The 13,641-nt window shown below is 44.8% G+C and overlaps 1 protein-coding gene across 1 annotated transcript in view; it reads right to left on the reverse strand.

Annotated features, from left to right (window-relative positions):
• Positions 1-13,641, reverse strand: part of LOC124119627 — a 59,122-nt gene that overhangs the window by 24,510 nt on the left and 20,971 nt on the right. The window contains exons 9-18 of the mRNA XM_048399169.1: positions 12,513-12,681; positions 11,915-12,037; positions 10,821-10,944; positions 10,231-10,366; positions 9,326-9,549; positions 7,617-7,713; positions 6,113-6,266; positions 5,442-5,567; positions 4,276-4,390; positions 1,197-1,338 (exon numbers count right to left, since the gene is read on the reverse strand). Of these exons, the coding sequence (XP_048255126.1) occupies positions 1,197-1,338; positions 4,276-4,390; positions 5,442-5,567; positions 6,113-6,266; positions 7,617-7,713; positions 9,326-9,549; positions 10,231-10,366; positions 10,821-10,944; positions 11,915-12,037; positions 12,513-12,681 (1,410 nt within the window). The remainder of the gene's footprint in view (positions 1-1,196; positions 1,339-4,275; positions 4,391-5,441; positions 5,568-6,112; positions 6,267-7,616; positions 7,714-9,325; positions 9,550-10,230; positions 10,367-10,820; positions 10,945-11,914; positions 12,038-12,512; positions 12,682-13,641) is intronic.

Raw genomic sequence — 13,641 nt, forward strand, 5'->3', positions numbered from 1 at the left:
TAGTGTGTGCTGTAATATGCATGAAATATATCACATTCTAGTGTGTACTGTAATATGCATTTACTATATCGCATTCTAGTGTGTGCTGTAATATGCATGAAATATATCACATTCTAGTGTGTACTGTAATATGCATGAACTATATCACATTCTAGTGTGTGCTGTAATATGCATGAAATATATCACATTCTAGTGTGTACTGTAATATGCATTTACTATATCGCATTCTAGTGTGTGCTGTAATATGCATGAAATATATCACATTCTAGTGTGTGCTGTAATATGCATGAACTATATCACATTCTAGTGTGTGCTGTAATATGCATGAAATATATCACATTCTAGTGTGTACTGTAATATGCATTAACTATATCGCATTCTAGTGTGTACTGTAATATGCATGAAATATATCGCATTCTAGTGTGTGCTGTAATATGCATTAACTATATCGCATTCTAGTGTGTGCTGTAATATGCATGAAATATATCGCATTCTAGTGTGTGCTGTAATATGCATTAACTATATCGCATTCTAGTGTGTACTGTAATATGCATGAAATATATCGCATTCTAGTGTGTGCTGTAATATGCATTAACTATATCGCATTCTAGTGTGTGCTGTAATATGCACGAAATATATCACATTCTAGTGTGTGCTGTAATATGCATTAAATATATCACATTCTAGTGTGTGCTGTAATATGCATGAAATATATCACATTCTAGTGTGTGCTGTAATATGCATGAAATATATCACATTCTAGTGTGTGCTGTAATATGCATGAAATATATCACATTCTAGTGTGTGCTGTAATATGCATGAAATATATCACATTCTAGTGTGTGCTGTAATATGCATGAAATATATCACATTCTAGTTTGTGGTGTAATATGCACAACTTATATCACATTTTAGTGGGTGGTGTTATATGCATGAAATATATCACATTCTAGCGAGTGTGGTACAAACAATATGTGGGATATATATCATATTTTCTAATGTATGTGAAGTAATCAAATATGTCTGGGATATACATCATATTCTAGTGTGTGTGTTGTAATCCATATGTGCGAAATATATCATATTCTTGTGTCCTTGATACCAGTCACACGCACCGATACCTTTGAACCGCACTGTGTTTGACAAATATCATGCTCACGTTTCTTAAATATTCCAGTATCTGATTGTGAACTTACTTATGTGCGCCGGCTGTGACGATGTGTGGTATATCGAGATGTCGTGGAACTCCTTTTCGACGTAACTCTGTCCCACGTAGGCGAACGTGTCCTTGTCCTGGGCGTACAGACCCCCGCCGGCTCTCGACCAGAGGATGTAATCCTGAGACAAACACACCTTCGTATTAATGAGTGAGTGAGTGAGTTATAACGCCGCCTTGAAAAGTGTAGGTGAGTGAGTGGCGTTATAACGCCGCCTTGAACAGTGTAGGTGAGTGAGTGGCGTTAAAACGCCGCCTGGAACAGTGTAGTTGAGTGGCGTTATAACACCGCCTGGAACAGTGTAGGTGAGTGAGTGGCGTTATAACGCCGCCTTGAACAGTGTAGTTGAGTGGCGTTATAACACCGCCTGGAACAGTGTAGGTGAGTGAGTGGCGTTATAACACCGCCTTGAACAGTGTAGGTGAGTGAGTGGCGTTATAACGCCGCCTTGAACAGTGTTGTTGAGTGAGTAGCGTTATAACGCCGCCTTGAACAGTGTAGGTGAGTGAGTGGCGTTATAACGCCGCCTTGAACAGTGTAGTTGAGTGAGTAGCGTTATAACGCCGCCTTGAACAGTGTATGTGAGTGAGTAGCGTTATAACGCCGCCTTGAACAGTGTAGGTGAGTGCGTGGCGTTATAACGCCGCCTTGAACAGTGTAGTTGAGTGAGTAGCGTTATAACGCCGCCTTGAACAGTGTAGGTGAGTGAGTGGCCTTATAACGCCGCCTTGAAAAGTGTAGGTGAGTGAGTGGCGTTATAACGCCGCCTTGAACAGTGTAGTTGAGTGAGTAGCGTTATAACGCCGCCTTGAACAGTGTAGGTGAGTGAGTAGCGTTATAACGCCGCCTTGAACAGTGTAGGTGAGTGAGTGGCGTTATAACGCCGCCTTGAACAGTGTATGTGAGTGAGTAGCGTTATAACGCCGCCTTGAACAGTGTAGGTGAGTGCGTGGCGTTATAACGCCGCCTTGAACAGTGTAGGTGAGTGAGTGGCGTTATAACGCCGCCTTGAACAGTGTTGTTGAGTGAGTAGCGTTATAACGCCGCCTTGAACAGTGTAGGTGAGTGAGTGGCGTTATAACGCCGCCTTGAACAGTGTAGTTGAGTGAGTAGCGTTATAACGCCGCCTTGAACAGTGTATGTGAGTGAGTAGCGTTATAACGCCGCCTTGAACAGTGTAGGTGAGTGCGTGGCGTTATAACGCCGCCTTGAACAGTGTAGTTGAGTGAGTAGCGTTATAACGCCGCCTTGAACAGTGTAGGTGAGTGAGTGGCCTTATAACGCCGCCTTGAAAAGTGTAGGTGAGTGAGTGGCGTTATAACGCCGCCTTGAACAGTGTAGTTGAGTGAGTAGCGTTATAACGCCGCCTTGAACAGTGTAGGTGAGTGAGTAGCGTTATAACGCCGCCTTGAACAGTGTAGGTGAGTGAGTGGCGTTATAACGCCGCCTTGAACAGTGTAGTTGAGTGAGTAGCGTTATAACGCCGCCTTGAACAGTGTAGGTGTGTGAGTGGCGTTATAACGCCGCCTTGAACAGTGTAGGTGAGTGAGTGGCGTTATAACGCCGCCTTGAACAGTGTAGGTGAGTGAGTGGCGTTATAACGCCGCCTTGAACAGTGTAGTTGAGTGAGTAGCGTTATAACGCCGCCTTGAACAGTGTAGGTGAGTGAGTAGCGTTATAACGCCGCCTTGAACAGTGTAGGTGAGTGAGTGGCGTTATAACGCCGCCTTGAACAGTGTAGTTGAGTGAGTAGCGTTATAACGCCGCCTTGAACAGTGTAGGTGAGTGAGTGGCGTTATAACGCCGCCTTGAACAGTGTAGGTGAGTGAGTGGCGTTATAACGCCGCCTTGAACAGTGTAGTTGAGTGAGTAGCGTTATAACGCCGCCTGGAACAGTGTAGGTGAGTGAGTGACATTATAACGCCACCTGGAACAGTGTAGGTGAGTGTGTGGCGTTATAACGCCGCCTGGAACAGTGTAGGTGAGTGCGTGGCGTCATAACGCCGCCTTGAACAGTGTAGGTGAGTGGCGTTATAACGCCGCCTGGAACAGTGTAGGTGAGTGAGTGGAGTTATAACGCCGCTTTAAACAGTGTAGGTGAGTGAGTGGCCTTATAACGCCGCCTGGAACAGTGTAGGTGAGTGAGTGGCGTTATAACGCCGCCTTGAACAGTGTAGGTGAGTGGCGTTATAACGCCGCCTGGAACAGTGTAGGTGAGTGAGTGGAGTTATAACGCCGCTTTAAACAGTGTAGGTGAGTGAGTGGCCTTATAACGCCGCCTGGAACAGTGTAGGTGAGTGAGTGGCGTTATAACGCCGCCTGGAACAGTGTAGGTGAGTGAGTAGCGTTATAACGCCGCCTTGAACAGTGTAGGTGAGTGGCGTTATAACGCCGCCTGGAACAGTGTAGGTGAGCGAGTGGCGTGATAACGCCGCTTTGAACAGTATTTCAGGTATGAGTGAGTAGCGTTATAACGCCGCCTTGAACAGTGTAGGTGCGTGAGTGGCGTTATAACGCCGCCTTGAACAGTGTAGGTGAGTGAGTAGCCTTATAACGCCGCCTTGAACAGTTAGGTGAGTGAGTGGCGTTATAACGCCGCCTTGAACAGTTAGGTGAGTGAGTGGCGTTATAACGCCGCCTGGAACAGTGTATGTGAGTGCGTGGCGTTATAACGCCGCCTTGAACAGTGTAGGTGAGTGGCGTTATAACGCCGCCTTGAACAGTGTAGGTGAGTGAGTGGAGTTATAACGCCACTTTAAACAGTGTAGGTGAGCGAGTGGCGTTATAACGCCGCTTTGAACAGTATTTCAGGTATGTCACAGCAAATGGACTTGAAGTTGGATGGAAGCCTTAAGAAACGCTGGTCGTAGACACAAACCACCTTAGTTGAAGCCTGGAACCGAGGTTAGACGTAGCCGAGGGTCGTAATGAAGGATAACTGGACACGGCGACTAGTGAATCATGGCAACCGAGGGGCACTAACTCTGCACAATCACTTGCATCATCGAATATCACTGGATCACCCTTGCCCCCGCACTGTGTGGAGCTCAACACTTACGTTCATGATAGCGAGGCCGTTCACAAGAGACCTGGAGCTGGACAGAGCGCCACATTTCTTGCCCTGGCCGAGGTAGTCACCGTAACAAAGCAGGATCTTGTCACTGAAGTAGATGCTGCGAAGATAAAGCAAATTATAGCTAAAATGGATAGAATTATCATTAAACCGCCCGCACGTTATTAGAAATAAGCGGGCCACTGTAACTTGATAATGCCCTCATATTGCTTGACGACGGGCCATTATCAAGCCCGTTGTTTGGTGACGTCATAGGGTAGAGAAAATGACGTCACGTATTATAGTGACGTCATCTGGTTTGTTCTATGACGTTTCCATATTTGTAAAATGTGGTCAGTGACATTCGTGTCGATTGCAGTAAATGTTTCAAAACTGATATTGTTGTTCTTTTAATTTGATAACAAATTCCATCCATTTTAGCTATAATAACGGTAACGCTCTCTTTCAGGGCATTATCATTTGCAGAAGCCCTCAGTCTTCTTCGGGCAGTTAATGGAAGACCTCAGGCTTCTGCAAATGATAATGCCCTGAAAAATAGCGTTACCCTTATATTAGCATGAGCAGTCAACAACTGTAGTAGAACTGGAGACACCAGCAGGCATTCTTAGCTGACAACTCTATAACTGTAGCACTAGAGAGTGTTTCTATAGGGAGGGCTACAGTTACATCTCTACCTGATCACGGAACAGATAGCTGTAACGGTAGAACGGGACACCTTATGAAATCTGTATTTTTCAGTTAGTCAAAAGTTGTTGTTGTTTTTAGCACTAGCATATCAGTTTCCAGCCTCAAAGCGTCAGACAATCCCGTCTCTAAATATTGACAGAACCCCTTAAAACAAACCTACAATGGTAAGCTCAATAAGGTTTTTCACGTTCATCAAGTCCCGGAGTTTTTACACCGTTTTTTGCAATGTTCCAGATACATCAGGGCGGGCGACGCTAGAAATGGGCTTCACACGGTGTACCCATTTGGGGAATCGAACACGGACTTTCGCTGTGACCAGCAAACGCTATAACCACTTGGCTACCCTACTGCCCCTCATGGAAGCGTGCCATGGACGGCTTCCTACGTCAGTAACGACGGCCGTGACCTTCACGTAACATATAACGTCTGGCAAGAACCATGAAAAAGAAATACTGGCCCGTTACCGAGTGGCGGTCGGATCCACTGCGATTCGATGGTTGCGGTGATTGACTTGGAAAATATTGTACTTGACGTGAGTTCCATCCAGCCCAGCCCGCCCAATGTTCAGCTTGTCACCCCAGAATATGAACCTGTGTACAATCAGGGATTAATTCAGTAAATTGCTGTATGAATCGGGTAGACTGTTTCTTTGAATGAGTACGTAAACACCTCCATACCAAGATTCTGAAACACGACAGGAGATACGCAACTTTAACATTAATTCATTGATTATGCAGCATTAAATATTGTCTTGGGTACGCACCACCAAGTCGTTTTATGTCTGTCTGTTTGTTTGTTTGTTTGTTGTTAAACGCCGCACTCAGCAATATTCCAGCTATATGGCGGCGGTCTGTAAATAATCGAATCTGGACCAGACAATCCAGTGATTCACATCATGAGCATCGATCCAAGCAATTGGGATACGATGATATTCATCAACCAAGTCAGCGACCCTGACCACCCATTAGTCGCCTCTTACGACAAGATAGTCACCCTTTACGGCAAGCATGCATATGGGTTGCTGAAGACCTATTCCACCCCGGATTTTCACGGGTCCCACCATTTCGACCAAAAGAAGGATATCTATATCACCAGTTGCAATGTTTCATGTGAGTCTTCAAAACGTTAATCTCACATGTTAAGTGGGTCTACGACAACAGTTCGTGGACTCTCCAGGTGGCGCTCCACCACAACGGCTGGGAATCTGCCGTCTTCACGCGCCACGAGGATCTGGCTATTGGCCTTGTCTGCCCAGTATAGGTTCCGGGTCACCCAGTCGATGGCCAAATCTGAAACAAAATTCCCAGTAATGGTGCAGTCGTTAACCCTAGCGCCATTAAACTGCATAGTTGCAGTTTGCCCAAACCTTCCCCATCTCTTTGAAAGTAAAATGGATGCATTTGCTTCATCCTTATCAGCATCATCTTGTGTCAGTAAGATGGCGCTACACATTAGGATTGGAAGGCTGCGAGTATTTAGAGTTTTTTCTATTCTGCTTTAAGACCAGGCAGAGGTGAGAGCAAACCTGATCCACATAATTGAATTACGAGGGTTGATTGATAAATTCTTAGCCTAACATGGAAGGAACTGCGTAATATTGAATTCTTTACAGACAAAGATTTGAGTCAATTGTTCAAATGTTTCCACAGTGACAATGACAAGTCAGTAAAAAAAGTAGGGGTCTGTGACCTTTGGAAAATGGACAAACCTGATCAAGTACTTTAAAGGAAGGGGTCAACTACAAGCAAAACAGGAAGATAGGAGTCCAGCGCTTGGGAAGGATCTCCTTCTAATGCCGCCGTAAATAGCTAGGCAGGGAGAGCCTTGAAGACGACCCCCGTCCTCGAAGACATGCGACGTCAGCAACACCAGAAATAACTCAGTGATAATGAATCCACGATACTAGGATGACCGACCAGCGAATGACTGAGCGTCACATTGCTAGTTCAGCAACATGTCCCAGGAGAAAGTACATTCCATTATCACGGAAGCTGGCAATGAAAAAAAGTATCAGCACTTTGGGTTCCAAACCTTGACATCTCATCAAAAACGCAGCTGACATGACATGTCTCGTGATAATCTGGCTCTGTTTGAAGCTGATCCAGAATGGTTCTTGCAACGATTTGTGACCATGAATGAAACCAGTAGAAGCATGTGACATCACCATCAAAGAAGGCAGCCTGTCACTTCAGCTGGAAAGGTTATGGCCTTCGTGTTCTGGGATGCCGAGGCTGTCGTCATGGTGGACCATCACAACAAACGTGGCATATTCTAATGCACTTTTGAGGCAATTATACATGAGATGAAATTAAGACTAAGAGACGTGGGAAGCTGAGAATAAGTGTGCTCCTCCATCAGAACAATGTGTCAGTGATGAAATGAACCCCTCCTGGACCTCCTCTGGATCTCCCTATGACAATCGTAGCGGTAAGATAACTCGGAACTAGTGGAATGGAGAGGAATCCCTACATGGAATACATTGTAAGAGTGTGTGAGTATAGTTTTACGCCGCTTTAGCAATATTCCAGCAATATCACGAATGGGTACACAAGAAATGGGCTTCACACATTGTACCCATGTGGGGAATCGAACCCGGGGCATCGGCGTGACGAGCGAAACGTTGTGAGAATGGCGCTCACCTGACACCTCCTTCACGGCGGCTGTGGCAAGCGGCTCCGGTGTGAACTGGTCCTCGCTCTTCCCTCGACTTAACTTCATCTTCACCCGCAGGATTCTCTGAACAGAGGCGCAAGGAAACACGGAACTACTTTTATATAGTAAAAGATCAGGAACACTTAAAAAATTAACCAACTTTTGTAAAATTATAATGCTGCTATTTAACCCTATAATATGTCTGTAGCTGAACCTACCCGTGAAGATCCGGGGTAGAATAGGTCCTCAGCAACCCATGCTTGCCGTATGAGGCGACTAACGGTGGTCAGGCTCGCTGACTTGGTTGATGCATGTCATCGTATCCCAATTGCGTGGATCGATGCTCATTATGTCAATCACTGGATTGTCTGGTTACAGACCGTCGTCATACAGCTGGAAGAGTGTGGCGTTAAACAACAGACAAACAGACAGACATAAAACGAATTGGTGTCGCGTACCCAAGACAATATTATCAAACAAACAAACAAATGGTAGCTGAATCCCGTCCTGTATGTTTACATAGTGAAGTCACTGCTCGGTAAATCTGTATATTTGTAGATAGTGGTGTATATATTGATGTATCAGTGCTGTACTTCTAATACAGCTGATAGCGGCCTGAGTGTAATAAAATTCAGTTCAGCCCAGCATGTTTATTGTTATAGTAAGGTGGGGTGAAATGGGAATAACGTTCGAGTTCAAGATTATCAGTACCAGTGTATGAGGGTGGGGGTCGGGGGTGGGGGTGGTTGTGGGTTTGTGTGTCTGCTTGCTAGTACACTGAAAGCGATACCATGCCGCAGTTTAACATTGACACCAAACTCAGACACATTAAACTGACTCGAGTCGACAACACTTTGTGTTATCCCTTAATACCGAGCGACTGGCAGGGCGACAACACATTGTTTTATCCCTTAATACCGAGCGACAGACAGGGCGACAACACTTTGTTTTATCCCTTAATACCGAGCGACTGGCAGGGCGACAACACTTTGTTGTATCCCTTAATACCGAGCGACTGGCAGGGCGACAACACTTTGTTTTATCCCTTAATACCGAGCGACTGGCAGGGCGACAACACTTTGTTTTATCCCTTAATACCGAGCGACTGGCAGGGTGACAACAAGTTTGTTTGTCTGTTGTTTAACGACGCGCTCAGCAATATTCCAGCTGTATGACGGCGGTCAGTATAATATTCAAATCTGGAACAGACAATCCAGTGATTGACAGCATGAGCATCGGTCGACACAATTGGGATATAATTACACGTATCAATCGAATAATAGAGCCTGACCACCCCATCAGTAGCAATAAGTAGCATCTTTTAACGTCTTTTGACATGACGTGGCCAGGGGATTAAACCACCGACCTTCGCTCTCCGGACTGACACCCTATCCACAAGACACAAAGGCGGCCACAGACACTCATATCCGGGGGTTTGTATTAAGGAAAAACATAATACTTATTTCCGAAATTCATCTTGTTGCAAATAAACGTTGATAAGTATACACTGAAAAGCTAAACGAATAATAATAAAAGATGAAATGTAACATAATATAATAACTATCGGTAGAAAATTGCTTTGCTGCCTTTTGGAAATCCAAGTCAAATAAGGCTTATGTGCCTTTCAGAAGGTATTCTTTATAAACATTAGTTGTTGTTGTTTTTATTTAAAGAACAGTTAATGAGTAAAGTATACCCCCTCCTTTCCGGCTTCCTCGTAGTAGTAGATGTAGTCGGTGTGGGCGTTCGCCGTCAAGGCGTAGATGTTCATCCGGGGATGTAGGGGAATATGGACGAGATTTTCATCGTCCTTGTTTTTCACTTCGGCGAAGTTCCGATTCAGTCGGTAGATGTCGGTAGATGTCGCCAGGAGAATGACGCCCCTGTTATAGGGCGAGCTGATCGTGCGGTGTGGAACCCCTTACAGAAATATACGTCAAGAGTGAGTGAGTGAATACGGCCGAACTCCGTATGTGCGATTGGCATCTGTTTGCGGGACATCTATACCATTACAAAAGGAGATCCTAATAGGTAAGTATGCGCCTTGTTTCATCGAATTCTTTAACTCGACATATCTTTTAAGACGAACTATATGACCCATACAGCAATACGTATTGCCATTATCGTCCAATAGCAAGGTTCCGCTTATCTGGAACCATGGACAACTCGATATATTTTCCAGAAATTCGACTTTCGAGTTTCACTGTCTTAATTATTGTTACATGATTAATTTAGTGTGTTTAATTGGTAGTAGAGTGGCAATGGAAAGGCATCTTAACACTACTGTATTGTCAATATATCACAGGCAGTACAGCTTCTTGGTATATAAAGAGATCTAGAAAGCCATAAAGGGGGTGGAAAGTGTCTGTGTGTAGAGAATGAGTTACGACAGTCGTAGAAACTTGATAGGAACTCGCTGACTTATCTTATCATCCATATACTGTCAATATTATCACAGGCAATACAGTTTCTAGGTATATACAGAGATCTAGAAAGCCACAAAGGGGGCGGGAGGTGTCTGTGTGTAAGGAACAGGTACGTCACGACAGTCGTAGCTCTCAGATGACTTGATAGAAAGCTCCAGGCGTCCAATTGACTTACCTTTCCCCGTGACGGCCTTCGCGTCAATGACGATGCCGAGCGGCTTCCCTCCCCACGCCTTCTCCAACGACCTGTTGAGAGCAACGTCGTGGATGGCGATGACTCCACGTTGTTCATCAGTCGTGACAATGAAGCCCTGAAGAATAATCTACTCTTAACAATGCGTAGCGGCCATAAAATGTCCGAGTCCCGTTGTGGGAATCGAACCACGGGCCTTCTGATCCGAGGTCGGTCGCCTTATCCACATTACCAAAGAGGTTATTATTACAAAAGGGGGTCACCTGACTCCACCAATTTCCCCATCCGCATTTGAGGCAGGTTAGCGGTCGCTCCTTGCACAAAACAGCCTGGTTTCCTTGGCAACGGATACAATAAGTTACTATGATATAATATGATATATGGATACTATGATTTCAGATTAAAAAAAATATCACCAGGATCGTTTAGCAGTTAATAAAGAAGAATCATTACAACAGCTTGTGACGTATATATGTGTATGACCTGATCAGCTGCGGATAAATTAGGCGTTTGTTTCATATCACGATGTTCACAATGTTCCCCCTGGGGGTAATGCCTCGGGGTGGACGCACCTGGTATATGTCCAGGTCAAACAGCTGACTGTTCGGGCGTCGAAGTGCTATGGTGAGATCCCGTCCCTGTAAGTCGGTTGATCGCACGACACTCTCGGAGAATTCCCACTCAATCCAATACAGTCTACAAAGTACAGTGGGAAAGTGAGTTGATGATTTGCTTTCGACAGGAATTAGTTCCACCCCAGCGTGTCAGTTTTACAAAGGAAAGACAAAAGTGATGCTGGCATGAGATGTTTAGCACTGTGGTCCTGATGGAGCAAGGATCATAATCGGAATGATTTTCGGTTTCGAACGACGACAAGCGGACAAGCCAGCCACTCTCCACAAAAGGCGGTCTGGACTCTCAGGGCCGACTGTCCGCCACGTGGTTCAAACGTATCGTAACCCACTCATTCGGGCGGGTGGCCCAGTTGTCTAAGGCACCGTGATTCGCTGTGCAAGGGGCGGTCGGGTAGCCTAGTGGTTAAAGCGTTCGCTCGTCACGCCGAAGACCCGGGTTCGATTCCCGACATGGGTACAATGTGTGAAGCCCATTTCTGGTGTCCCCCGCCGTGATATTGCTGGAATATTGCTAAAAGCGGCGTAAAACCATACTCAGTCAGTCAGTCAGTCGCTGTGCAAAGTTGCGTCCCTTGGGCACGCCAGAAAATATGATTGTGGGTTCGAATCCCGGTTCTCACAGATTATGTTTCTAGGTTTGCCAGCGCCATACCCGTGCTCGTGGATTTCACCGAAGTGGTAAACGTCTGAGACCTGCCCTCCCACATTAAGATGACACGCCGCGATATAACTGGAATCCTGTTAAAAGCGGTGTTAAACCAAACTCACTCACTCACTCATTCGGGAACACAATGTCCAAAGTCTATAACACGAGGAAGATATATTTTCCTGAATGAACTACAGAATTACTTCATCACCAAATGTACAGCACTTATGAGTGTGACTTTAGACCGATTCCATATGGTCATCATGTCATACACTTTTTTGTAACATGGAAATCATTGTTTTCTGTTGTGTAATGCAAAAAATGAATAATTATGAAAAAAAATTATTTTGTCGGGAATGGCATCTGTGCCTTGGCATCAACTGACCTGTTGGAGTGGTAGTCAATGCACATGCCCTTCGGTCGCAAGAGGTCAATCCTCATCAGTGTCCGGTTCGTCCCGTCCAGGCGGGCTGATTCCAGCCGATGTCCGTCTGACCAGAAGATGCGACTGAAGCGATAGTGCACTTTACGCAATAGCAGTGGTCTATCAGTGAAACAGCTTCATACAAAATAACCAAAAATCTATTAGACCACAGACCACATAGGCGGATCGAGATGGATGGGGGGAGTCCAGGATGTCGGGACCCTCACCCCTTCTTTTGAACACCAAATGAAGTATGTTGTAGACACACATCCCAATAATAATAATAATAAATTAATTATTAAAATGAGAGAGGATTTTGAAATTTTGTACTTTGGACCCCTCCCTTTCAAAAATGCTGGATCCGCCCTTCGACCAGGATGTGATTCGTAAATTTGTTGAAAAGGCGAAGTGATGGCCGCCTCAATGCTTTTACTGGAGAGTAACCCTTGCATCATTTCGATATGGGAGGTGTCGCTCACTGAAGCTGCATGGGTGCAACAGTGAATTTCGACTGCAAGATTTGTAAACTAAGATAGGCATGAACGGGTGAAATATGTACCCTATATACGGTTGTACAGCAAGTCCAGTCGGAGCGTCCAGTTCGCTTCCGACAACAACAGTGGCGTTCTGGAACAGCTGCCCGCTGCCGTCAGTGGCTGTCATCAAGATGGCGTCGTAGGCAGGATCTGCCCAGTAGATGTTGTTGTTGATCCAGTCCACAGCAATACCTGTTATATTCATGGGAAAATAGTTGTAGGTATGTACATAGTAAACAGTCTTAAGTATATATAGTGCCCATATCGCATGGGTAAACACTCATAATTATAAACAATGTGTTCACATCACATTTGGAAACAGTCCTAATTTTATACACTGTGTCCATGTCACGTGGGTAAACTACCGTAAGTATATACACTGTGTCAATGTCACGTGGGTAAACTATCGTAAGTATATACACTGTGTCCATGTCACGTGGGTAAACTTGTCCATGTCACATGGGTAAACTATCGTAAGTATATACACTGTGTCCATGTCACATGGGTAAACTATCGTAAGTATATACACTGTGTCCATGTCACATGGGTAAACTATCGTAAGTATATACACTGTGTCCATGTCACATGGGTAAACTACCGTAAGTATATACACTGTGTCCATGTCACATGGGTAAACTATCGTAAGTATATACACTGTGTCCATGTCACATGGGTAAACTATCTTATATACACTGTGTCCATGCCACATGGGTAAACTATCGTAAGTATATACACTGTGTCCATGTCACGTGGGTAAACTATCGTAAGTATATACACTGTGTCCATGTCACGTGGGTAAACTATCTTATATACACTGTGTCCATGCCACATGGGTAAACTACCGTAAGTATATACACTGTGTCCATGTCACATGGGTAAACTACCGTAAGTATATACACTGTGTCCATGTCACATGGGTAAACTACCGTAAGTATATACACTGTGTCCATGTCACATGGGTAAACTACCGTAAGTATATACACTGTGTCCATGTCACGTGGGTAAACTACCGTAAGTATATACACTGTGTCCATGTCACGTGGGTAAACTATCTTATATACACTGTGTCCATGTCACATGGGTAAACTATCGTAAGTATATACACTGTGTCCATGTCACGTGGGTAAACTATCTTATATACACTGTGTCCAT

This window comes from Haliotis rufescens, unplaced genomic scaffold, assembly GCF_023055435.1.
Source record: "Haliotis rufescens isolate VD_foot unplaced genomic scaffold, xgHalRufe1.0.p SCAF_2, whole genome shotgun sequence".
Classification (NCBI taxonomy): domain Eukaryota; kingdom Metazoa; phylum Mollusca; class Gastropoda; order Lepetellida; family Haliotidae; genus Haliotis; species Haliotis rufescens.